Source organism: Solea senegalensis, linkage group LG12 (assembly GCF_019176455.1).
Source record: "Solea senegalensis isolate Sse05_10M linkage group LG12, IFAPA_SoseM_1, whole genome shotgun sequence".
NCBI lineage: Eukaryota > Metazoa > Chordata > Actinopteri > Pleuronectiformes > Soleidae > Solea > Solea senegalensis.
In genome coordinates, this window is record NC_058032.1 from 8861926 (window position 1) to 8888867 (window position 26942).

Genomic DNA, 26942 nt, shown 5'->3' on the forward strand with positions numbered 1-26942 from the left:
AAGGCAATTGTTGTTTTTCACCTTTTAGCTTTTGCTTTTCAGGCTAAACCGCTATGGAATTAGATTTTTGTGTCAATACTTTAAGGCAACACTTTTCATGGCGCAAGCAACCCTTGATGAACTGAGCAAACAAAAATTAATCTCAAAATCAAATTCAGTTGCAAATTGAAAAATTCAAATTGCAAATTCAGTGTGGACTGCGACTCCATGCTCGTGACTACTTCCGGTCCATTGAGCTGTCAATGCTCCAAAACTCAGTAGCCAATCAGCAGGCAGCTTTTTAAAGCCCCGCCCACGGTCAGAATCGCAAACGCAAAACCACAGCACAAAGAAAAAGTAAGGGAGCACAAACTCGAAAGAGTTGGAGCAAACAAAATTCCGATCATTGCAAACAAAAAGTGCATTTTCAAACACATAAAATACAATATTTTTGAATGATTAAAATCGATATTTCATTTGCAATTTGTCGTTCATTTTGTTTGCTCAATTCATAAAGTGTTGCTTGCTTCGTGAAAAGTGTTTGAATTCCATAAACCACTCCAGCGTCTATGTATTCTTTGTAACATTTGAATCTGATTGTGTAAGCGTATATAACTCTCTTAGGGTGAACTATTCCACAGTGTACAATGTGAATTTGTGTTAAATTGACTCAGAGTTTTACTTTAACACCCCAAAATTTACTGTGTACTCGCGTTAACTTCCAGCGTGGTACTTAAACATACTTTTCATTGCTGGCAGTAGTTTATAATGAGCTGCAAATGTAGAGGTTAGAAAGTTGAGTAAGAGGGATGGGGAGTGTGTAGGAGGCCTGTGAGAGTCGTTTGGCAGCCTGATTGTTAATCTTATTGATGAAGTATCCCCCCCATCATGGACACCGGCCAGATTAAGTCGTGTTTTTCTGCTGCCTCTGTAGTGACTGATGAATGAGCGCACACAGCTTCTCCGTGCAGCACCACCCTGCTCCCCAACAGCACAGGAAATGGTCACATCCAGGAAGGACGCAGAGGCTCGATGGGAAGCGATGATATTGTGCCCTGAATACCTACCAGTCATCATTACTGGAATTACACTTCATCGACAGACTGCTTCCCTCATTCCATATCCACTGCCTGCTGCTGCCATGTCTGCACTACAAATGGAGCAGAAGTATTTCACAGGCCTGCACCACTGGAAATTTCTATTGATTTGATCTGTGCTCCTTGTTTCCATTAGTGTGGGGGGAAAAAGGCACTGCAGAGAAACTGCTCAGACCAGTCCAGTGTGAGTGTGTGCATTTGTTGCCTTCTTAGGATTCTTTTCTGGTTTGTTGTGGCAAGGCATTGCAGAGTCCTTTTAAAAAAAGATAGCCACGTGGGCCTGTGTGTGCTGTTGTGTTGTCAGTGCTCAGGCATGTTGATGAACTGGATTCATCTACATATTGTTTGAGCCATTAAAGGAGGCTTATCTGCCGAGTTTTTTGCTGACTGCAGTTGTTTACTCGGCTGCACCCTTTCTTTTTAAACGTCCTTTTGGCTGTGTGTGGCAACACTGGATGACAGATCACCTAAAGGAACCTAAAATAAAACTTGTTTTGTCCTCTGAGATGAGCAGACACATGTTTTTTTGGGGTTGGTTATCTATTCCAGTACAGCTTTCTTCTCTGGTCTAACTAACTAACTAGCAATTTGAACTATTATGAAAATTCCTAATTTGGATCCAAGTAGCCATCATTGTCTCTCAGATGTGTGGGAAGGTTTTTTCATGATGTGTTACAAAAGCTAGTCTTGTACAGGATATGGCCAAATAACTTGCAATCCTGCAGCGCAACATTAGCGTTGCATGATGAATATATACTCGGGGGGGGCATGGGATGAGAGGGAGATGAACTATTAATAACTGCATGCAGAAGCCTTTTTCTGCTCCTGTGCTTCTGTTGTGTCGCGACTCACATCTGCTATCATGCTGAGCAGCAGGCGTTTTTTTTCTTTTGGAGGAGCGCTGCTGGCTCTAATCTCAAAGACCTGGCCAATGGAGTTATGCTAATGTTTGTCCACTCTTTGAGGAGGCGAAGGGAGGGTGGTGTGGTGTTGTTTATTCATGACTATGACTTATGCATGGCCCAGAGGAAAAAAAACAAACCGCCTTTACAGTTCATGACCTTATTCTCTGAACACCAGTTCAGAGTAAGTATAGTGCTGTTGTGTCATGTCCTCTCTGCTCTTTTTGAATGGCTTTTCTGTTTCTGTTGAGGAATTTATACAAAGAATAAATAATTTGGGTCCCAGAACGGAACCTTGTGGGACACCACAAGTCACTCTTGTCAGAGAGGAGTCAATGTTATTCATTTTTGCATATTGAAAACCTTTTTAAGTTTAAATGTTTTGCCAAACACTGTACTCCGTACTGTTTTGTTTTCTGGAGGAGTAATGGATGAGTAATTGTGTGAAATATATAGCTATTGCTGTTATATTTTCACAAAAATCCAGATGTGAGCAGTTGTACTTAATGTCGTCTGAATGTGGTCGGATTAACAGGGATGTACGCTTTCGTTCCAAAGCTAAAGAGACTAAAACAGCATCAAATGCGCAAACGTCTTTCTCTTGTCACTTTCTTTTGGTCTTTGTCCATCATCCTTCCAACCATAGATCGTATGTAAAAATCATATGTAAAAGAGTATGGCACACATGAGTGTGTGTGTGTGACTTCAGATTCTTATTCATAACATCAGGACCAGTTGCCACTTACTGTTACAGTAACAGTAGTCGTGTGTAGTTGTGACACAAAATATTTTATTTTATTTAAATCCAAGGGGAAAGTCCAAATGGAGAAATAAATCATTTTACATGATTATACCAGTTATTAAAGAAGCAACAGGCAATTTAAACTGGTGACAGATAGAATTAGATATTGACAGCAAGGATCAGAGATGTTTTCTGTTGCCATGACTCAGTTAAATCAGTTTCAACATCCTTATGACAAGTTTACTACAAAACTGTGTCTATTGCAGCTTTAAAGTCGTCACCTAATTTTCCACGGATGTCTCATTAGCGCTGTATTGAGCACATGTGACTCTCTATATTCACAAACTTTTTTGTCTCCCTTCTACAGATGTCCTTACCTGGCCGTGCATCTGTCTCCCACCATCCCAGTCTTCGCTGTCCTGCTCTTCCTTTTCGTCATTGCCATGTTGCTGAGGACGAGCTTCAGTGACCCTGGAGTGCTGCCCCGTGCGCTCCCAGAGGAGGCCTCGTTCATCGAGATGGAAATCGGTGAGTTACAGCAATGATGGTTCACAGAAAAGATCAATATTTGTCTTTATTTCCATTTAGGGGTGTGTAAAAAAATATATTGATGCACTAAAATATTGCAAGAATGTATGGTGTGAGACTGTATTGATTCTTTTGAACCACTGTGTCAATATGGAAATATTCTTGATTGTGCTTTTCTAATTGTGGACTTGTGTTGTGTTTAAGCCTCCAACCCCTTCTTGGTAGCAGGTTTTCAGCCATTTGCCTCCTTCCACTCCTTTCACTAGACAAAGAAAACTTATTGTTATGCATGTGATGTTGCTTTCTCTACATATTTTCTAAAAATAAACACATCTTGGGGGGAAAAGTGAAAATATATCATCTTGCTTATTTAGTAGTATTGCACTAGATCTCTAATATGTCATATCACTAGATTCTTGCCAACATAAAGCACCATTTCACAATGAAGCTCTTTTATAAAACAGGTTTTTAGGGCCTTAAACTAGTTTTCTATTTATTTTTCCACACAGACTAGATCCTATATTGTATCTAATTTGTGTAGAGGTAGTCAATATTTTGACAGTTGCAAGTAACGTATATAACTGTCTTAAGGTTAAAAAAGAAAAAGGGTCATGGAAATGATCCTACAGAGAATCATCACCTGGCTTTATCGAGTTTATGTAGTTTAGCGAGTTCAGTGAGTCTCAGCTCATTTCTCAACTCTACTGTTGTCGTCATAGATTTGATAGCGTTCATCATCAGCAGCAGCCAGCAGCTGCTTTCAACCCACATAACCCTGGCTACACGGCAACATTTAGCAAAGTAAGAGTTGGGCCTGGTATGTCAGATTTTTCACTATTTATGGCAGATTTATGTATATTTAATGAAGGGTTTTGAGTGATATGAAACTAATGGCATGTTTCCACCGGCTCGCCTTTTAACAATCCTAAAAAATGTGCGTTAATCTCCAACAACTACTAGGGAAATGTCTAAAATCTCAATATTTAACAGAGGATTCTGGTGTATTTAGTGACAGTGCTGCTGATTGCGAGCGGCTTCACAAACCCTACCCTGTCAGGAAGTACTGAACAAATATTTTTAATTACCTGATTCTAATGATTCAGTCACACGACTGAATCAACTGCTTTACAAGTCACTAGTCACTCGTTTGTGTAAAACAAGTCACGGCAGATTCATGCAGCTGTGTAGTGATGACTGCGCCCATGTTGTGTAACTTAAACCATGCCGCGCTGTGGCGAGCTGGGACTATCGTGGAAAATGGCCATAAATAACCACAAAAAAAATATAAACATACATGTTATGTTGCAGAGATTATTAATATCAACTTAAATTTGAAATACTCAAATAGTGGGGGATTTATTGCTGATAACAGTAGGAAGACAAAGAACCACATCACAGTTTATTCCTGCACCTTTTAGTGATAACACTGAGATTCTGTCCAGATTTCTACAGCTTTGAAGTCAGACGTGTGGTCTAATGTGACAGTCTCTGCACGGCTATAATTCACAGTCTGTAGCGATAACACCACCAGACACAAATCGCTTAATCTCTTATCTGAGTCCATTCAAATGTGAAGTCTACGGCATTAACCAATTTTTACAGCTTATGTGCTGATACGAAGATTATGAAAATGAATGTAGTCGTCTAGTTTTGAGGATATAGGCAGGAAGTAGCAGTTAGCCACAAGGTGGACACCACCACTGGTTCCATTAAGAACTCCATTTCATCCATCCATCTTCTATTGCTTTTATCTTCCACATGAGTGTCGCGGGCGGGTGGGGCACTGTGCCAATCTCAGCTGACATTGGGCGATAGGTGGCGTACACCCTGGACAGTTCATGTAATCATTTTCCTGAGGAGTTCATGTTCTCAATTGTTAGTTTCAGGTCGTCTTCGATAGCACAACCCTCGATTTTGTAAATTATGATTAAGTGGAAAATGCAGATGCCACACAGTGGTGCTACTGCGTGTATAACACATTGTAGTACTGTACTTCAAACCTGTCTGATGACTGATTCAGGACTCTCCTCTCTAAATTTATAACCTAATTATTATATATATAATATATATAATATACCTATTATATATCTGCTCCTGGTCTCTTTCTTCTGTCTCTACCTCGCCTCCCTTTTTCCTGTTCTCTCCCCCATTTTTCCTTTCACCCCAGCCGGTTGAAGCGGACGGCTGCACGTGTTTGAGTCTGGTTCTGTCTGAGATTCCTTCCTGTTAAAAGGGAGTTGTTTGCTCATTGTGTGAACTGTTGGGTTTCTACTCTCTTTCTCTTCTCTCACAGTGTACAGTGCCTTGAGATATGTGCTGTGATTTGGTGCTATACAAATAAAAGTGAATTGATTTGAAATGAACGTGACTGGACACCACTGTGACTTACAGCTGATGCCGTTCAATACGGCCTAAGGTTTGTTAAAGCCAAAATGTGTCAAAATATAATTTCAGATGAATTATTGTCTTGACCTATACACATCTTATTACCACACACTGAAGGCAACATCTTTGTTTCTCACAGATCTGCACAAATTTCATATAGTAATCATTTTAAATATGTTTTTTGAATGAAAATGAGAATAATGATGTAAAAAATATAAAAATAATCGCAATTAGATTTAGTCAAAATCTTTCAGCCCTAGTTTCGGGTGACATTTATGAATTCCTGTTTTCAAACTGGTCAAATCGTGAATCTTGAGGTTTCAAAACAGGAGACTGCATCAATTTTTTCTGCACAGTCTGTGGTTTTGAAGCAGCTGAGGTGAAAGTTTTTGGATGCGTAAATACTTCAGTGTATAAAGCAGTTTAAAGAGACGATCTCAGTCCTGTTGGTTTATTCATGTCCCTAATGCTTCATGTTGGTGACGGCCGGACGCGCTCGTTTGAGTAGATGTAGAACTCACTCTAATGCACATTCATTACAAGGTGTCTGCGAGTCTCATTATACAACACAAACGGCTCCGTGTATACTAATAACAACAAGGTCCTCATCAACGCTGGGGTTTTTTGTGTGTCTTTCATCTCTCTGTGTTTATGTCTGAATGATAATGCTGTAGTTTTACTGCAACAGCCCACCCTGCATCCTCCTTCTTCCTCCTCCCCCATCACTTTGCTGCCTCTCTGTCGGTTTGGCCGCTGAGTCTTCACTCTTTGTCTCTGTTAAAGATTCATGGCGTCCTTCAGCCATCACTCGTGCGCTCTCACCACACCACAGCAGAGACATGGGCGGAGACGGCTCTCTGCTCATGACAGAGTTGGCCTGTAAAAGCTGTGCTGCTGAGGCTCTTGGTCCTCTGAGAACGGATTATCTGACAGCCAGCGCTTCTCTCGTCATTTCTGTGACTCATTCTGCTCGCTGGATGACAAAGGCCGGGTGGTTTAACCGGCTTTGTCCGTGATGACACCGGGGAGAGAACGTAAAGCTCTGCCGTGTAGTTCATATGACTAAGATCTGTGAATACAGTAGAGCTGCAGCTAATGATTATATTCATTAACCATTAATGTGATGAGTATTTTAGAAAATATTCACATTTAAGAAGCTGAAATATCAAAGAAACTAGAAAATATTCACATTTAAGAAGCTAAAACGTGTTTTAATAATGACAAAACCCTCAGACCGACAAATTGATGATCAAAATAGTTGACTATTCATTTAGTAATCGATTAATAAACGATTATTCGAGTAATTGTTTCAGCCCGAGAACACAGCTGTGACTAATACTTATTCTTCCTGCTATTGATACACGCTTAATCATCTACCCAAAGTTCCCAGAAACCATGGTGACGACCAACGGTTTAACACCAAAGTATGTCGTCATTATAGAAAATTCAGAGAAAAAAGGGAAGGTGAAGTAGAAGTAGGCAAATACATGATGTCATAAAGAGCACAGTGTTTTTATTGACATGGATTCAGCTTGGCAGTAAAGCATTTATAGATTTACAGTATTGTGTAAAAGTCACCACCTGCTTTGTCGTTTTTGTGTCTGTCAAATAGTTAAATAAAAAATTTGTTATTTTAGAACGGCATATTTCGTGGCATGTTTCCCCATATTTTCTGGATGTGTTCCAAATAAGGTGATTGAGAAATATTCATACTAATCTAATCTAATCTAATAGTGGCCTTTTGCACAGTGACATGTAAAGGACACTTTACCCCACACAAACAACTGATCTTTAGTAGCATGTAGCATGTTCACTGGTAGATCATATATTTTCAGTCAGATATTCCTTTTTTAATTTTTTTTCTATTATACAAAATAGTGACTCATTCATCATTCACCCAACATTTGATAAGAACAAAATCCACTTTGGACTTCATCCCATACTCAAATCTATTGCATTATTTTTGATCCCCGACTCAGACCATTTTCCATGTGTGCTTCTGGGCTTTATGAGGAGAGCTTCGATGGTAAAACACGCAGCAAATGCCGGTGAATAGTTGCTGTCCATTAGTGACAAATACGCACAATAAAATGAAAAAAAAAGAGACCACTTGGGTTAATTAGTAATACCAAATACCTCCTTCCTCACTCTGATGAAGAAGTTATTGCAGGGACAGTAAAGCAGGTGACTCTAATGAAACGGTTCCTTACCTTGATGAGAAATATGGATTTCTACAGATTTTAAATGAACATTAGTTTAAACCTTTGTAGATATTTTAATTAGGGCTGCAACTAATGATTATTTATTTTATTATTATTTATTATTATTATCGATTAATCTGTTGTTTATTTTCTCGATTAATCGAGTCGGTTGGTCCATGAAATGTTGAGCAGTGTTTCTCAAACCTGGAAACGGATGATGTTCTCGAATGTCAGATTTTAGACTTTAAATGACTTCTTTGTGTTACATGGAGTATAATTTCCTAAAAACACTCAAACTGATTCATTGATTATCAAAATAGTTGAATTTATTCATCGATTAATAATTGATTAGTCATGTAATTGTTTCAGCTTTAATTTTAATTCAGAAATGTTACATATTATATTTAAAAAAATAAAAGAAAAAAAGCTTTCAACTAGAGCTGAAACAATTACTCGATCAATTATTAATTTGTCTTATTAACCGTCAACTATTTTGATAATCGGTGAATCGGTTTGAAGGTTGTTTTTTTTCATGATTAAAACAAGATGGCTGATGTTTCAGCTTTTTAAATGTGAATATTTTCTTTCTTTTTATTTTTTATTTAACATTTTCGGACATTTTATGGACCAAACGGTGACTTGATTAATCGAGAAAATAATCGTTAGTTGAAGCTCAACTTTAAACTGTAGCCATTATAGTTTTTTTTAATGGTATTGATAATTGTTTAATTATAATAAAATCATTTTCGCTCTGGATGTGAGCATTACGTGTTTGCTGTCAGGCAGGCGAGTCGATGAGGCTGTCAAATGCTCTGTCCCCTCAGCCTGTTAGGGACGCGTCCCAGGGGACAATGCTAATAAAGGGAGAGGCATCCTCTTGGAAATCTAATGCCACGACCGTTACTCGAGGGAGTGGCATTATTCCCTGCGAGTGGTGACTCATTCGTTTATTTCCCCACTGGTTTACCCTGAAAGCTGCTAATCCGTTCTTCAGCTTCATGATTGGAGAGGTTTTCTGTGCGATCAGATAAAATGCATTTCTGACTCTTTTATATCCATAAATGTGTTATGGATCATTTGTATTCAAGCTTGTGGATGTGTTTCCATGATTTATGTTTACTTCTATATAATAGATGGATGGAGGGTGGCTAATTTAAATATGCAATTAAGTTACTGCTGAATGTGTTGTTCTGCTAAACTATTCCAGCAGCCGAGGTAATTAAATTTCCACTAATGCCACCTTTTCTTTATCTTAATGTGTGTTCCCAAAAACCCCAAACATAATGTGCTTTCTCACAAGCATACAAATAGTATTTCTCTGCAGATTCCAGCCCTGTGAATCAGGCCCTGAAAATCAGCCCGGCCCCTTAAACTGCTCGGCTCCTGCAGAGTGACATAATAGGAAAAAATGAAGTTGCTAAGAAAAAGGGGGAACGTGTGAAAATCTTATTTGGTTTGTACCTGCTGTGCAGAAAGAAGCACATAAGAGATGAGACTGAACGATCTCATCTGACAGATGTACTGATTGAAGTCACAATACCTGAGCAATAGACTAAATATGAACTATAAAATATAATTCTAATGCAGGGCTTCTCAAACTCTTTATACCAAGGACCACATGAGAAAATAATGAGCCCTGGAAGTAACGCAGTAATTATCGGCAATGTTAAAATACAGTGGTGTAAAAATAGACTTTTCACAGGAAGCAGATTTATTCCCAATAAGATAATTTGCTCTCATCATCATCATCATCATGCTCTTCTGCAAATATACTTCACACACTGGTGTAGTGACATTAGATTAACATGGAGCGAGAGATTTTTGTCATTTGTTGTCATTTTCTATGCGCTCTGGTTACGGCAGTAACGGCAGAACGGTATTTCTGATTTTCCTCGCAAGTACCACCAGAGGAAGCTCGCGCCACAGCTTTGAGAACTGTGGTTTCTAATGAAATGAAGGAAATTTAAGATTTTCTGTAAATTGCTTGCTTTTGTGATTTTGATCTGAAAATGATTTTCTACTCCCCTGAAAGACGGTGATGTCAGTGTTTTGTAAGATTACTGGACACATGAACACAGATGAGTAAACGGTGTTTTTGTTTTTATTGTTATTATTATATAAACATGAACAGCTCAGCAGTGATTACTCATAAATCCACTATACTGAGCCTCCATCGTCACCCACATGGTTTCCTCAAGGTTGAGCTGCTGAGATTTATTGACTAATTTTTTTCTCATCTCATCTCTAAATCTTCCGCTTATAGCCGTCAGTTTTATAAACACATAGCAGGTGAACACGACGTGTAAGATCTTATGCAGTCCCGTGCAATACAGCTGCAACAAATTCTACATTTTAGCTTCTAATACTTTGTTGTTTTGAGTTTATGTGCTAACTCCAATCCAATTAAAAAAAAGACATTCAAACTATAAGTGTGACTAAGGGTTTTTCTTTGGACGTGTTCTTATTTTGATGAAATAGGATCATCGTTTGGAATTATTTGAGCAAAGAACCTTCTCATCAACGTTGTCAAATGTTGTCTCCACAGAGGCCGCCAATGGGAACGTCCCCGCAGGCCAGCGGCCGCCGCCGCGAATCCGCAACGTTCAGATCAACAACCAGATCGTGAAGCTCAAATACTGCTACACCTGCAAGATCTTCAGACCGCCGCGAGCGTCTCACTGCAGCATCTGTGACAACTGTGTCGGTGAATAAACGTCTTCTGATCCACTTCATTTCAAATGTTTTCCACTGGGTTTGTGTCCGTTTCAAAGAAATATCTTTCTGACGTGACGGTTATTACTAAATCCTCCTGCATTCATTTGTGACTGTGATGCAAAGTTTTATAAATAAACACTAAGCAGAAAGAGGGTGAGGAGGTTTTAGAACACTAAAATATAAAGACATGAAACACCATGGTTTGATCTGTGTGTGTGTGTGTGTGTGTGTGTGGCTGTTTTATCTTTCAGTTCTGCTGAAATGCAAAGTCATTTGGCTGCCGATGATTGAGGAATGTGTTTGAAAGCAGCGTAGACTTGCAGGCGATATGAGAGTAGACAGTGGAGGCTAAGAGAGGGAATAAGTGCTCCGTCATTGTGAACACTGGTTCATCTGTGTGTACCTGACACACACACACACAGTATGCCTCTTTTTTTTTTTTTTACTGTAGCCATATCATTTCTATCTGAACCATTTTTAGTGGTTAAATTATGGCGTCACATGGACAAACCTCTGTGACGCCTGAACACGGACATTTCCAACAATAATTTGAATAAAACAATGAGTGTGAAAAGTAAAAAAAAAAAAGGGCATGCCGGTAATTTATTTGTTTACTGACCACACACGTCTCTTGATGTGGGATTTAAAATAGAAATCGATTTGAATGGCAAATGAAGTGCTGACTTTAACCTGGAATTTCGGGCCATTGACCACATTAAGTAAATGGGGTTGGAACTAGGGATGGGAATCCATATCAGTAATTTTAGATCTGACACAAATCCTACAGTACATGTCGCATTTAGCCGAGTCATGTTTGGGCTGTTTATTTCTTCTTGTTGGGAGAAGAGTATTTGTTACACACTTGGAGAATTATGTCTCTGAAATAACTCAGCACAAATGTGTTTTTCATAGCTTCATAGTTCATAAATGGTCTAAAATGACTGTATCAGACTAATATCTGTAACGGTAGATACTAGATTCCCATCCCTAGTTGGAACAGTTTCTTTGGCTGCGGTATTGTTTCATGTCCTCAGGGTTAATCTTTACCAATTTAAGGTTTATGCTCTCAGGACCATGGATGTCTGTCCCAAATTATATGGCAATTCATAGTTTAAATACACCATCGGAGCAAAATGGTGGACCATTTTGCAGCCGTGTCACTAACATGAATACAAACAGACTATAATTCCTGTATAATTCTATTAAAATAAGGATGATGTTAATTTCAGACCCAGTGCCTCAGTCAGAGGAGGAGAAATAATAATATTGATGATAATATACTCTATATATTCTGGCCATAGTTACTGCAGTGACCAGTAAAACACATGAATACATCATTTGTCTCTTCCCTGTGTTGACTGTTTGACCGGGTCTGGATCTCAACTGGCAAACCTCCAGTGACAGGAGAGGCAAAGAGGAAGTGTCCTCTATATTTAGAACGCTGGTTTACAGGAGCTGATGCACAAAGCTTGATTGTGACGATGTCTTTGTTTGTGTGTGACATTTTACACTTTTGTCTTTTTCACAGACCGTTTTGATCACCACTGTCCGTGGGTCGGCAACTGTGTGGGCAAGAGAAACTACCGCTACTTCTACCTGTTCACCATGTCCCTCTCCCTGCTCACCATTTACATCTTCACCTTCGACATTGTCCACGTGGTCATGCGTAAGTAGCAGTCGTCCTGTGAGAGAATGTCACATGGAAAGTTGTAAAAAATGTAGTATGTAACGCAGGAAGAACTTTTAAACCCAAAAAAGCGACTGAAACAAATGCTTTCTTTGTTCTGCTATCTTTTCCTTTCTTGTCCCCATCAGTACTTTTTTCTTTTTTATTACAATCCTTTTATTTTTTGTTGTTGTTGTTGTTTTTGTTGCGCAATTGTCCCTGTGTGTATGTCTGTATATGTGTGCACTAATTAATAAAAACAAACAAACAGGGAGAACGAATCAGTAGAGCTTGTGATGCAGGAAGAACGACCTCACCGGGGGCCTCCAGTGTTTATGCTAATGCGAGCTCATGTCTTGGATTTTGAAATGATGAACACATACGTTCTTGAGCAGCATTATTACTAAGGACACTCTACGTAGACTTAATGTGTTCCTTAGCCACATACTCTAACCTAGTGACTACTAACTTAGCGACTTAGCCACGTACTCCAACCTAGCGACTGCCTGCTAGCTAGCAGTTCTAATCCTAAACCAGGTTTGGAGTGGTGTGGGTGGTGTGACAGTTACTTGGGTAAACTAAAGATGTCTCTCACCGCTCTCAGCAGAGCTGTGTCTCAGAGCTGCAGCGTCAGTTGCAGGGACATCCTGCTGCGTTTTCAATGATACTGTAGCCTCACTTTGACCTGAGGAAATCCTCCTCCTGACTCTAAAGCACAACAGAGCACAGATTTAAAAGTAAACCCAAATGTAAACATACATTCAATAACTCCATTCATTCATCCCGCAGCACTTAGCACTGTGACTCGCAGCAAAGCTACACCACATGACCAGTGGAATAAAGAGATTAAATCAACAGTCTCTTAATGTATTTTTAATATTATACTCACAAATTGTCACATTAACATCAACTTTCTAGAATCCAACGAATAATCAATACTCATGCCCTTCCCTAATCAGGTTATAGATGTGTCAGTCCCCGTTGGTAGTGTAAGGCGTCCTCAGGTTGACCTATTATTACGTCACAGACTGAGCGCCATTCTCAGTGTTTTTACCATCCATTAACTTAAAAGTATGAAATTCTGTAGCATAAATTCTGTCTCTTCATCAGCAAAAAATTCTAGATTTTGCCAATCTCCTGCTCTTAACATGTTTACGTACAATTGAAACGTCCGGTTTTAGTCGGACTAAGGCCATAATTAAATTTCCTTTTAATAACATCATATTAATGTATTGTTCGTTTTTTCCCCTGTCTAACCTCTCTTCTCTTCATCTGTTCACAGGTTCAGTGGACAATGGCTTCTTGAACACTTTGAAAGAAACACCTGGAAGATATCCTTTTTATACTCTTGCCTCACGGATTCAATAAGTGAGGTCATGCTTATGAAATGAGTCATGTACGTACATGTATGTTTGTCGACTAAGTGGCCGTGAGGAAATGGTTGCTGGGCAACAGGAGCATGGACGGTAATACTGTCGAGGTCTAGGAACTAGTAGAGTTCAGTAAACTAGCAGGTTAGTAAATATTCTGTAATGATAGAAAACACAGATGAGGCTGCAATATTACTTATTTTTCTTTAGGCGTACACGTAAGTTATAGAGAAGAGTAATAACAATGGAAATCTAAGGTTAACTAACGGATAAAAGCAGCTAATAATAGGGTAAATATAACAAAAGACACAGTTCTCAGAATTCTTCAGGTGGGGAATTTTCAGACAGGATGTGAAGGTGGGGAGAGACCAAAAAAATGACCTTTCATAACCTAACAAACACATCACAACTGAGAGATTTCACAGTAACATACTTAATAGCCAATAAAAATAACGTTGAAACTAAATAAAAGCATACTTTCAGGCTAATACACAGCACTAAATCTTGAAGAATCTTGCTGTTTATAATCTTCCACTAAGATGATCAAACAATTATGAAAATGATTTATTTGGCATTATTTTTTTTAACAAGATCCTTTTCATGTTACACAACCTGTGTTACTGTTCTTAACTGGCGCTCACTGTGCTGGAGGTGTTGGTGTGTTTCTTCACCCTGTGGTCAGTGGTGGGACTGACCGGCTTCCACACCTACCTGATCTCTCTCAACCAGACCACCAATGAGGACGTAAGTGCAGTCTCCCTGCATGTTTGTTTAAAATTTGACTACAGATCAATGTTTCTTCACACATCTGCTTACTCAGGTTTGAATCATCATTTGTGATGCAGCGCTGTACATTCACACCGAGTTTGTTTAGTTTTCTCTTTATGCAAGTGAACCATGGCGATTAACTCAGTGGACCTGCATATGTTATATTTATGTTGGTGGTAAAATAAAACCACGTGAATATGATGTTTGCTATTAGACTCTTGGTCCAGGTTCAGGTCCAGGTTCAGGTCGACCCGGCCAGCTGTTTCCTGGAGACGCATAATGTGGCAAAGCACAAAAAAGTGAAGAGTGAGATCCAAATATTCAGACTGTCATGATGCTGCAAATAGTCTCAGCATTACTTTGATCCACAAAGACAATACTAGAGAGGCTAATGTTTCACTTGTAAAATGGGCTTGAAACATTAGATGTGAGAGCAAAACCCAATCCCGTTCACTCGCAGAAAAGTAAACTGAATAAAATCCTGTTTTTCTGTCCTCCACTTATTAAAGAGTTAATTTAAAGTATAAGACATGACTTGATGAAGATTAAAATGACGTTAATTGTCAAAGGTCACTCGAGATTATAGACAAATGTGTCTGTAAATATTATGATCCACCAGCGTGGAATCACGTGGGCTGGAAAGATCAACATATGTTCGCCGCGGTGTAAACAGCAAAGTGCCTACACACCGCAGAGCAGTTTCCTTGGCGACGGCACCGCCTTGTTCACAACTGAAGGACAGAGGGCTAGTAAAGTGGAACTTGTTAAACGAGGCCATTATGTTGTGACGCTACTGGAAAAGTAAAGCAAATGTGCAAAGACTGTGAAAACTCTACATATGAAATAGAATTGAGCCTTTTAATCATCTTTTAACTTTCTCCAAATATTTGAAAAATTAATTTTCTATAAGGAATCAATAAGGAATAATGCTGAAAACAAAAATGTTTTTGTAAAGGCAAATGTGGCAAACCGAGCATGGTTGGTAAATGCCTGGAGAGCTAAAAGCAGCATTTGGACTTGTCTCTGCTCACCAACAGGCCACCGTAGTTAAAAAATCATCTCAAACTAGGCAGATGCACATATCAGGCTAGATGATGGGTGGTTGCTGATGCAGGTGGATGAAGTTTCACAGCTTTAACAGTGTGTGTATCGTGCATTGGAGTCTTTGTTTGGCCCAGATCTGACTGCAGAGTCTCTGACGAGAAGCAGAGACAGAGCTGTAGCGGTAGCAGCACCAGTGGAGAGGGTGGGAGGTTTCTAGATGCTGAAAGCAAGAGAGCGAGAGAGTGCACTCATGCTTTTGTTGTAATGATTCATTTATAATTCCCTTTCTTCTTTCCTGTGGGATGTGTGGCCTCATTTTTTTCCCCCCTATTTAATCAGAAATGACGCTGTGAAAGCGTTCATCTACAGTGTTGCGTTGCTCCAGGGGGCAAAACAGTGGCCATTTCAATATCTGTGATTGGCCTAATAATAGTTGCATCGATACCTGCAGGGGCTGGGCACGCTGCCAGAAATACTGCTGTGGCAGAGCGGGTGAGAGATGGTGAGGAGAGGAGAGGAGAGGAGGGGAGGGAGGAGAAGAGAAGGGAGTAAAGGAGGACAGAAAAACAGTGGAATAAGGGCGAACAAGAGAAGGCACCTTGAGAGTTGTAGCTGCTCTGGTTTCCCATAGGATGACACATGGTCTGTCAGCCGTAACACACGCACGCACACACACACACACACACACACACACACACACACACACACACACACACACACACACACACACACACACACACACACACAGGGAGAACATTGACTTCCATTGTTTTGGACAGGTCTAAACAAAGCATTATCCTAAACCATAACCACAATTAAAATCTTAAACCTAACCAGTTCCTCAGAAATAAGGTTCTGATTCATTAGGGACCAGGTTTTGGTCTCTATGATGACTACTGGTCCTGACAAGGCCAGAAAAGATAAACACATGCTGACCTACATGTGCAGTGACTTGCAGGAAGGTCAAACTGGAGCTTTGTAAATAAATAGTGATCATTATATCAGTTACATGTGCTCTAAAGTTAGAGCTGAACCGTTGGAGTAAAATATCTAATTGCGATGTTTGTGACAGATATTGCGATTGATTTTAAAAAAAAATCAAGCTTCACTTCATGTTCACTGTGTACTACGGTATAGATTTAGGCAACAGCACGACATGACACAATAAATCATAAACTCTTTATTTTCTTGCAAAGATGAGAACTATGAGATATGATTTGGTCCCAAATACATACTCTGTGTTACACATTTTATTCTCCAAGGAACATAGAACATTCACCCCTAAAATCACTATACTATAAATACTAATAAAATACTACTTGATTTATATTTTGGTTACAGTTGCACTTAAATGAATTAGTGGTAGTGTTTACTCGGCCATTAAAAATGAGGATTAAAACAGTAAAGTAAAATTTAATTTTTACTTAGTGTTAGGGGGCAAATTGTCTTTCAACTGGAAGGTTGTGGGTTCAATTCCTGGCTCTGCTAGTCTATATGTGTCCTTGTGCAAGGCACAACCCCATGTTGAAGTGTGTGAGTGGGTGAATGAAAAACACTAAATACAGACCATTACCAACTCTTCTTCTTCTGATTTTATTTGGTAGTAACCAGTTACGAAGAGAGATAGAGGAAATGTAGTGGAATAATGTTTTAAAGTTTCTAGAAATATAAATCACAAAGTGAAGTACAGATACGTGAATGCTGCACTAATTATGCAGTATGCAGTAATGAAGTATTTGTACTCAGTAACATTACAACAAAAAGCTGGTTTTGGACTGTACGATTTTAAAGAGCTCCATTTACACACTACAAAATATCTAAAGAGTTAATGCCCTCATGTGCTCAAGTTAATTAGTTAAAGTCTCTGTTTGTTGCTGGCACATCAGTGGAGAGTATAAATAAAGCCCAGTGAAGGACTTTCACACTCATCAGCACATAGAGGGAAAAAAAAACAAAAAACAAAAAACAGGGATCATTAAAATCCCTTCAAGATGTTTTTAGTAGGTCAAACCCATGCCTGTGGGAATAACATCTAAAAATGGAGCAGTGCTTTTGAATAAGGTATAAGAGTGAGGGCGTGAGATGGTCGGGGTGTGTTTTCCAGTGATGGATGTCGTGTTTAATGATTTTTTTTTTTCCTTCCTCTCAGATTAAAGGATCCTGGTCTGGAAAGAACAGAGTCCAGAATCCATACAGCCACAAGAACATCCTCAAAAACTGCTGCGAGGTTCTGTGTGGGCCGGCCTACCCGAGGTAACAACACGTACAGTCTCTCACTGGGCAGATGAATTGATTTTGTATTAAATGCCTGTTTCAAGTCAGAATCCAGCGTCTTGTTTTATGTGTCGTCACACACGTTCTTCAGCTTTATCGTTCTGTACCCGGTGCCTGTGATACATTAGTCTCTGGCTCCGACGACTCCTTCGGGTGAATAACAAGCAGGAGGCTGTCGGTGACTGATCACTCTGTCTCACTTTTTAGTGTGCTGGACAGAAGAGGACTGATGCAGGAGGATTCGTCTGCTTCTGCAACATCTGCTGCACCGCCCGGCAGCAGCATGAGCAGCAGCAACAGCATGAGCAGCAGCACAGCGCCACCAACCATGGTACACACTCACACAGATGCAATATCCTTTAAAGTACAGTGTTTAACACATGTATTAGACACTGCCTAAAGTCACAGCCGTTATGTTTCTGTAATGGTTAGTACACCAGTATGTAGAAGATCTTTACCTTTTAGAACACAGAGCATTAAATGCTCTACTATGTTAAAACCAAGGCCATAAGAATGTACAGTACAGAGTGTCTAATAGCACAACCTAGACCATCATTTTCACCAACTATATAAACACACCTGAACAAAAAAGTACTCAAAATGTTTAAAATCAGATTGAATTTGTGAAATTTGGAAACACGCTAGTTTTAGTGAACAAAAATAAAAGGAAAAAAAACACATCATTAAAGCACAAGTATCTTGTAAGATACTTGTACTTTTACTCAATTATCCCTTTCAGGTGCTTTATACAGGAGTGCACGTAACCAGAACTGATGGGGCGTTGTGTTTTTGAAATGGCTGGCTATAATAAGTTGTAATAATAATGTAAAAATAGATGTAAGAGACAGAAGAGGCTGAATTGGACTGATGTCGGCCCTGCAGGAATCAAGGATGTGAAAATGATATTATGTCTGACACGAAAAAGTATTGTTTATTTGTATAAAGCTGCAGTGCAACATCTGTCGTCGGTGCTGTGCCTGTCGTTGGTGCTGTGTCTCGTCAGTGCAGTGTCTGTTGTCAGTGCTGTGTCTGTCATCAGTGGCTCACACAGTGTCCGCCTGCCTTTCTTCAGCATGCTGTCCTCTGCCTACAGAAAACCACGGCTCCACTCATCCCCAACGAGCACACGCCGGAAGACGTCAAGCCAAGCCTCGGCGCCTCGGAGCAGAAGAGCCCCTCCCCCAAAGAGCAGCGCCCTCCCACCCCCAAGCTCCCGCCACTGGCTTCACCGGAGACGGATGCGGAGGCGTCCATCACCAAGGACAAGACCCATTAGCTGCATGAGGGGACGGCCTTAATCAGCCACTCCCCCTCTTTGCAGCACCTTCCCTGATCAGGAACTGGAACATTAATAATCGATGTCTGATGATTACTGTGCAGGTGACCTCGCTCCTCCTCCGACCCTTGTCCCACATTCGGATCCGAGGAGCAGAGTTTGTGCTGCCGCAGCTCGTCCTCCTCCCTCCTTCTCCTCAGCAGGAGCTGCAGGAGTGTGTGACTGACACAAACTCCTGCTGGAAGAGGAGGAGGAGGAGGAGGAGGAACAAGAGGAGGAGGAGGAGGAGAAGTAGGAGTGATGTAGTGGAACATCAGCAGCTTCCTCCAACTCCTGAATACTGCATGGAAAAGACAGGCAGCCTGTGGGAAAACTGCAATGTAAACAGAAAAACAACAACGACAAAACTCTTTAATGGGTTGTTATGATCGTCACTACGACTTTTCCTCATTTAAAGTTGCATAATGACATTTATTGTGAGAAGCCAGTTCAAATATATTCCTTTACAAGTGTCTGGCAAAGACAGCGACAGAGTCGTACTTGTGGACTTGTGTATAAACCTCCAAACATACGGTCAGTTTTTGTTGTGTGCACATTACATACTCTACATGCCCCTATGCAAGCCATGAGAAGGTGTGTGTGTGTGTGTGTGGGGACATATGTGATGTCCAGGCAGGGGGAGGGAGGACATGTAAAGTCTCCGCTGAGAAAATCACTAACGGCTCCTTCCAGGCAAATCAAAAAATTTTTACTTTTTTTCTGATTAATGCTGCATTCAGTACTGTTCTTACCTTTTTTCTAACACAGTTTGATCCAGACTCATCCTTCCATTTTTTTTTATATAAGAGAGGATGTCGCGGGACACCGTGAGACGAGGAGGTGGAGCTGGGGAGAAAGTGAGACGTGACGTCCGATGACCCCCGAGACACTTGTAGTAACAGTGCCTTATCGTAGGTCGTTTAACAGCGACACCGTCTACAGTGTTAAGTGAAAAAAAAAACACTCCATTGACTTGCCCGTAGAGTAGTGAAAAAGTTAAAAAAAATAATGTCGCGAGAAGATTTCTGTCGCATGCCTGTGTCATGAGCATGAAGCTACGCGTTGCTTAGCGTTCAGACTTAAGACGGTGTGTGGTTTTTACAACTCCAGCTCTTTCTCTACTTCCTGTCATTTCTACACATCAGTATTTACAACAAATTTAAACAAGCATTAAATGAAACTGTGTCGTTCACCTATGAAAGGAGAGTAAGGGCATACGATTGCACATGTTTCAGGCGACATCGGCAAACCTTTGTTTTCTCTTCTCTCAAATCTTAAGTGATTGTTAATTATTCTGCCTGTGAGCTAGAGCGCCTCCTCCTGCAAATCACATCAGAGCTGATTCCCCCCCCGAGTCTTCTCTTTTCTCTCTCTGTCTCTCCCTGCCGTCCTCTGCCTTTTCACATCTAACCCGTCTTCTCCTCCTCTCCCTCATATGTGCAGTGAGGACGTCGCACACGCCTGTGTGTCTTTAGTTTCTTTAGTTCGCAGAGGTCGCTGGAGGGGCCGTCACGGGAGAGAAAGTGAAGCAGATTCTTAGTATTTAGAGTTTGTCCTAGTGATTGTGTCATTATGCAAGAAGAAAGAGTTAGTGTTTTGTGAAATATACCTGTGTAGAAATTCTAGTGTGTCAACAGCATCGTGTCAGAGGCTTAAAAAATCTGCCCCCGGGACTCAGAATTCCTCCTTAATCCCCTTAAAGAATTGACCTAAAGAGAAAAGAAAATTTGCTGGGACTGTATGATTATTTTTACTGGAGCAGTTTAGTGCTTGTGACTGATTGGAGATACTAAATAGTAAAATATAAACGTGTGACATAATTTTATCACTGAAATACCTGCACTAATTATTTTCTTGACTCGATTGTATTGAAACGTTGACATTGAGCTGATTGAGTCAAGCCAAAACAAACCCCTAAATATTCTAAAGAAAATTCACATTTTTAAAGCTTGAAATCATTTGTTTTTTTCTCAAACTAAACAAATGAATGATTGCTGTCAGTTTTCCTCTTTTTTCCCTCTTGTTTGATCAGCACCTTTTTTTCCATCGTTCACTGTTGAAGGAGGAGGAGGATAATGATAATGTTGGAAGATGCTGTAAAGTGTGTGGCAGTATTGTTTTCTGTGAAGTGAAGAACGTGTATTTAACTGGAACACGGATCGACGATGTTCGGCTGTAACGAGAAGTACTTAACCGAGATTAGTTTTAGTGGCGTTTTCTTTGTGGAAAGTTGTTTGAAGGCGGTTTTGCAATGTGTCCGATCAAGAATGTATGTGATCCATAAATGAAGGGAAACGATTTTTAAAGGGACAGTTGACGTGTGTGTGTGATTCCTGTGTCGAATGCTCTGTTCAATCTATTACATTGCATCATGTATACATATACAGTACTATACCATTGATGAAGCTCTTATTTATGTTCACTTTTAGTATCAACACTGTGATTATATGTATTTAATTTGATTTACTTCACTGCTTTTTACATGATCAATGTGGCAAATAAACACTATTGTCTTATTATTTTAATGTTTTTTTCTTGTGTGCGCGTGTGTGTGTGAAGGAGGAGGAGGAGTTAAAGCAGAGTCTCAGTCTGGCTCTGTTCACTCTTTGTTTATTTTTTATTAAATGTGCAGCAGAGGACGTGTTTGTGTACAGGTATATTTCCGCCCCTTGAAAAATACAAACAGTATAAATGTAATTCCAAAGGACACATTAAACCTGGTATACGGCTTTTTGCAGGCTGTAATACTGAGGAGATTTACACAAGATGGAAGAAACAATATTCCAGAGAAATTGTCTGTTTTATCTATTGCTGTCTGCAATCCTGAAACCAAAACACTCCCATTATGGCAGGAAGCTGCTCTGTTCAAGTCCAATCAGCAGCAGCATATTTGTTTATTTGTTTATATTTGATTAGTCAGACAAGTCATGTCTTCATCATAGAAAGTGAAGATGGTGGAAAACGCTTATCTCATAATTTCGACTTTTTATCTCATAATGTTTTACTTTTTTATCTCATAATTTTGACGTTTTATTTCAGAATTTCAACTTTTTATTTTAATTATTAAAACTGTTTATCTCATAATTTGACTTTTTATCTCATAATTTCAACTTTTTTCTCATAATTTCACCTTTTTTCCTCATAATTTCGACTTTTTTATCTCATAATTTTTAATTTTTAATCTCATAATTTCGACTTTGTTTATCTTTTATGCAGGGTATTCCTCATCTTTCCTATGCCATCTGGGATTGGCACCAGATGGATGGTGGAGGATAAAAGCGGTCGAAGATAAATGAATGAATGTTCTTTTACACCCAGAGGTCCTAAGCCACAGCCACATGTGGGGAAACGAAGAAGATTAAGGCCACACAAACTTCAAACTGGTTCGTTTTATAATTACGTGTGCCACAAAGTTCAGCATTTATTTTCATCTTTGGAAATAGTTGGCAAAATAATCTTTTCCACAGATTTCAAATACATAGTTCAGCTGATTTATATTTTGATGTAATCAAAAGCTCTGGATCCAGTTAATAAATGTCCTTCATTAACACTTATATGAGTTTAAATACCAACTATAATTGAGTTATATCATTTTCCTAAGATGAAAAAGCCGCGACAAGAACGACAGCAATAATCAACCAAGTATCACTGAATTTTATTCAAATTCTATTTACAGCATTTATACATGGTCGGCTAAATGAGCATGACGCAACATTCAAAACAAGTAAAACCCAAAGTAATGAGAATAATTCAAGTTACACGGAAAAAACATGAGAACATATATCATTTTACATTCTTATTCTGATGACACTTTACTGTGTGAAAACATTAGAGGCAAGAGACAAAATGTTTAAATGCTTCAATTGTAGCATTTCAAACAAAAAAACACACATTTTAATTCATACATAACTCGAGAAAGCACTCGGAGAGAAAGTCCAACGGTCTTCTATCATGACTGGTTACATTTTATTTCATTTTTTAAGAATTCTGAATCCAGATTTTTATTTGCGTCTGCTGCACCAGTAAGAATCTAAAAAGTTCTTCTTTGTCAACCCTAGAAAATGTCAAAAACACAACAGTATACACAACATTGACTTTTTCTCAACAGTAAGACAGAGACTGTCCCTCTCGTACAGTATTTCAGCCCTCGTTCCTCGTCTTTCTACCTTGTCCACTCGCGTACAACGAAGAGCCGTTTGTTCCAAAGAGTCTCGGGAATAAAAGAAGTCCACGACTTCAGCATCCGTCATCCACAGTCAGCTCCTGCAGCTGCTCCTCAACAGCCTCCATCGGATCTGTGCGCTTCTCCTCTTGACCTCCTGACTCCTGATCGTGTTTCTCTCCTCCTTCCTCTTTTTCTGCTCCTTTTTTGTGCGTCTTGTCCTCAGATGCCTCATCACCTCCGTCTGTCTTCGGCTCCTCGCGTCCGTTCTCCAGGTTCTCCGAGCTCTCGAAACAGCCTGAGTCCCTCGGCTCTTTGGCGTCTTCCTTCTTCTCCTCCTCCTCTTCCTCCTCCTCCACCACCTTCTCCTTCTCCTTCTCCTCCTCTGGCTCTGACTCGTCGTCAGCTGCAAAGACAATCACATTTTATTTTTTAGAATCATGGTCTTCGCAGCTTTGTTTGGACAAAACACGATCACGTCATCACCTGTTAAACCTGGTGCTCCTACTTGTTCAATAACTGTTGCTTATTTAGTTCCAGAACAACATTATCTTTCATTGTGAGTCATATATCTAACCACCTGATGCATACAAGTCCTGTTTTTTGTTCACTCCTGATTTTTAAGTTTTTCTACCAGAAAAATCCATCAGTAAATGACGCATACCCAAAAAATCTGTGAGCCGCGTTCAACCGGTGGCCGTATGTCTGCTTTACGTTAACGGTTCAAGTCTCATTTAATAATTAATAATGGAGGAAAGATGAGCTGACTGAGCGTGTGACTGTGAACTTTGAGCATAATGTTGTGTGTAGCAGCAGAGACATTAAACCTCTAATTATGACACTGAGGCAGGGAAATAGGAGCACGGCCGTCATATCATTTTTACACAAACACACGTGACTGAAATCCCAACTTTGATTACCAGAGGCATCTCAATGCTATGAGATTATGTTTACGTTTCACCAAGAGGGTTCTATTTTCAAGGCTGTCTGTCTGTCTGTCTGTCTGTTTGCAGGATTACCCAAAAACAACTGAACCCGCTCAAAATGTCCATGACATTTTGTGAAGGATGAGCAAAAATGAGAACTTCTGCTTAAAGAACCCTCGAGATGTTTGTCAGTGAACACTCCAGTTGATTCTTGTCTACAGTCGCTGCCTGATTACATGCCTGCGTTAACAAGCAGGTGTACCTAATAAAGTGGCTGGTGAGCAGCGTAAACAGTGTGTGAACCTACAGTCTCTGAGCAGTTCAGTGGTGTTCAGGATCTTGGAGCGCTGCTCTGGGTCTGTGATGTTCAGCTCGTTGAGGTGAGACTCCTTCAGTCCTGCGAAGTCCTCCAGGTTCTGGAAACCGTGCATGGACAACAAGGAGCTCAGCTCCTGGAACACAAGAACATTAACACACACGTTACTTACACAGACTGAGACACAAGGACCATTTTAGGTTCAGGTTATTGTGTTACCGTGAGGCCGATGGTGTCCAGCACCTCCTCCAGAGTTTTGGGTTTGGATTTAGCTCGGTTGGTCTTGCTGCTGCTGCGTGACCTCCTGACGGGAGGACTCTCGTCCGGCAAGAGGTTGACATAGATGAACTTAAAGGAGCCCATTTTGTTGTTGAGCTTCCCTGTCCATGTCCCGACAGGAGGCTTCTCAATGATGTGGATGATGTCTCCTTTCTGTGAAAGAGAAATGACAAACTATAAATCTGCACTCTCCTGTCTGAGCTGAGTGTTCACACCATGAACCAACATCCCTTTAATGACTGTTTATGTACTAAAAAATACAGTGTTTTTCACAAACAGGAACATGTTTAGACTGTGACACTGCAAGAGTAAAAAAAATAAAAACATGACAAACAAAATCCCAGTAAAACACCAGATAAAATCTGATGATAAATAAAAAGAGAAGGAGACAATCTTCTCACTTGGAGTTTGAGTGACTCCACATCATAGGGACTCGGAGTGAAGTCAGTGTGAACCAGAGCACGACCGCAGAACGGTCCATTATATGACACGCCATTCTCCTCCAGTCTCATGCTGTCCCTCTGGCAGTATCCACTGTCCAGGCTCTGTCTGTCACTGCCTGAGGTGAGAAGCAGGGTCAGATAATTGTCATGATGTGTGTGACGTCCACAGACTCAGTGCACAGAGGAGGTGTCTATGTCAGCGTCTCTGGACTTACTGCCGGACAGCTGGCGGGAGATGGGACTGGGCAGGGTGTCCTCTGACCCTGAGGAGCACACGGACGTCCTCTGTCCTGCACGCAGGTCTGGATGCCAGTCAGCAGAAACGGGAGACAGCTCCTCACCGCTCTCACCCTGAACGGACAGAGGTTTATCTCATCACTTTCAGTCAATAACAACACATGATGATTTTGATATGGGGACCAAAACTGACCAAAATTACAACATAGTACACTAAAAATGGAGCAATCGCTTGAATTTCATATGTAATTACCATCAAATTGTTAACTCTAGAATGTGGTCAAATGTGTGTTGAACATAGGAGAGGATGAGTTTTGGCTTTATAAAATTAAACATTTTTTTGGCTCATAAACATTTTCATGTTTACCTATAGTAAATCTCACTACCAAGCTATTACCTTTACCTTGTAATAACATGGTATTATTGTCATACTAGCTCCTAATTACCACTGTTATAATCAAACTGGAAATTGAAATACATTTTGAACTTTAGTATGACTTTTTGTCACAATTTGGACGACATACTAACCTATGGCTTTTTCGTCTAAATTTGGACGACATACTAAAGTACTAAAGTCATACTAAAGTATGACTTTTTGTCAAAATTTGGACGACATACTAACTTATGACTATTTGGTCACATTTTGGACGACATACTAACCTATGACTTTTTTGTCACAATTTGGACGACATACTAACCTAAGATTTTTTGACATACTAACCTATGACTTTTTTCTCAAAATTTGAATGACTTACTAACCTATGACTTTTTTTCTGACATTTTGGACAACATACTAATGCATGACTTTTTTTTCAAAATTTGGACAACATTTGGACGACATACTAACCTATGACTTTTTTAAAATTTAGCGACATATAACCTATGACTCTTTTGTCAAAATTTGGACGACATACTAGTGTATGACTTTTTTTTGTCAAAATTTGGGCCATTATACTAAAGTATGACTTTTGTCACATTTTGGGCGACATACTAACCCTAAGACTTTTTGTCAAAATTAAATTGAGCATGCAACCTATGACTTTTTTGTCACATTTTGGACAACATACTAACCTATGACTTTTTTGTCAAAATTTGAACGACTTACTAACCTATGACTTTTTTGTCAAAATTTGGACAACATACTAACCTATGACTTTTTTTGTCAAAATTTGGATGACATACTAATGTATGACTTTTTTTTCAAAATTTGGACAACATTTGGACGACATACTTACGTATGACTTTTTTTGTCAAAATTTGAACGACTTACTAACCTATGACTTTTTTGTCAAAATTTGGACGACATACTAAAAAATGACTTTTTTGTCAGAATTTGAACGACTTAGTAACCGATGACTTTTTTGTCAAAATTTGGAGGACATACTAACCTATGACTTTTTTGACAAAATTTCGACGACATACTTATCTATGACTTTTTTGTCACATTTTGGACGACATACTAACCTATGACTTTTTTGTCAAAATTTAGACGACATACTAACCTATGACTGTTTTGTCTCATTTTGGACGACTTACTATACCATGAGTCTTTTGACTGATTTTGGACGACATCCTATACTATGAAATTTTTAC

The 26942-nt window shown here is 39.7% G+C and overlaps 2 protein-coding genes across 3 annotated transcripts in view; one reads left to right on the forward strand and one right to left on the reverse strand.

The window, feature by feature from the left end:
* The window catches only part of zdhhc9 (zinc finger DHHC-type palmitoyltransferase 9), a 30886-nt gene extending 9381 nt beyond the window's left edge, over positions 1-21505 (forward strand). Inside the window, exons 3-10 of one of the 2 annotated variants that reach the window (XM_044040298.1) lie at positions 3088-3248; positions 10380-10538; positions 12078-12215; positions 13498-13546; positions 14227-14329; positions 17547-17650; positions 17879-18002; positions 18744-21505. In XM_044040298.1, the coding sequence (XP_043896233.1) occupies positions 3088-3248; positions 10380-10538; positions 12078-12215; positions 13498-13546; positions 14227-14329; positions 17547-17650; positions 17879-18002; positions 18744-18947 (1042 nt within the window). In that variant the 3' untranslated portion in view covers positions 18948-21505. The remainder of the gene's footprint in view (positions 1-3087; positions 3249-10379; positions 10539-12077; positions 12216-13497; positions 13547-14226; positions 14330-17546; positions 17651-17878; positions 18003-18743) is intronic. The other variant, XM_044040299.1, reaches the window with a different exon arrangement.
* A 1120-nt stretch (positions 21506-22625) lies between these two features.
* Positions 22626-26942, reverse strand: part of sash3 (SAM and SH3 domain containing 3) — a 10333-nt gene continuing 6016 nt past the window's right edge. Inside the window, exons 4-8 of the mRNA XM_044041126.1 lie at positions 25328-25463; positions 25071-25228; positions 24610-24822; positions 24382-24526; positions 22626-23554 (exon numbers count right to left, since the gene is read on the reverse strand). Coding sequence (XP_043897061.1) covers positions 23223-23554; positions 24382-24526; positions 24610-24822; positions 25071-25228; positions 25328-25463 — 984 coding nt within the window. The 3' untranslated portion in view covers positions 22626-23222. The remainder of the gene's footprint in view (positions 23555-24381; positions 24527-24609; positions 24823-25070; positions 25229-25327; positions 25464-26942) is intronic.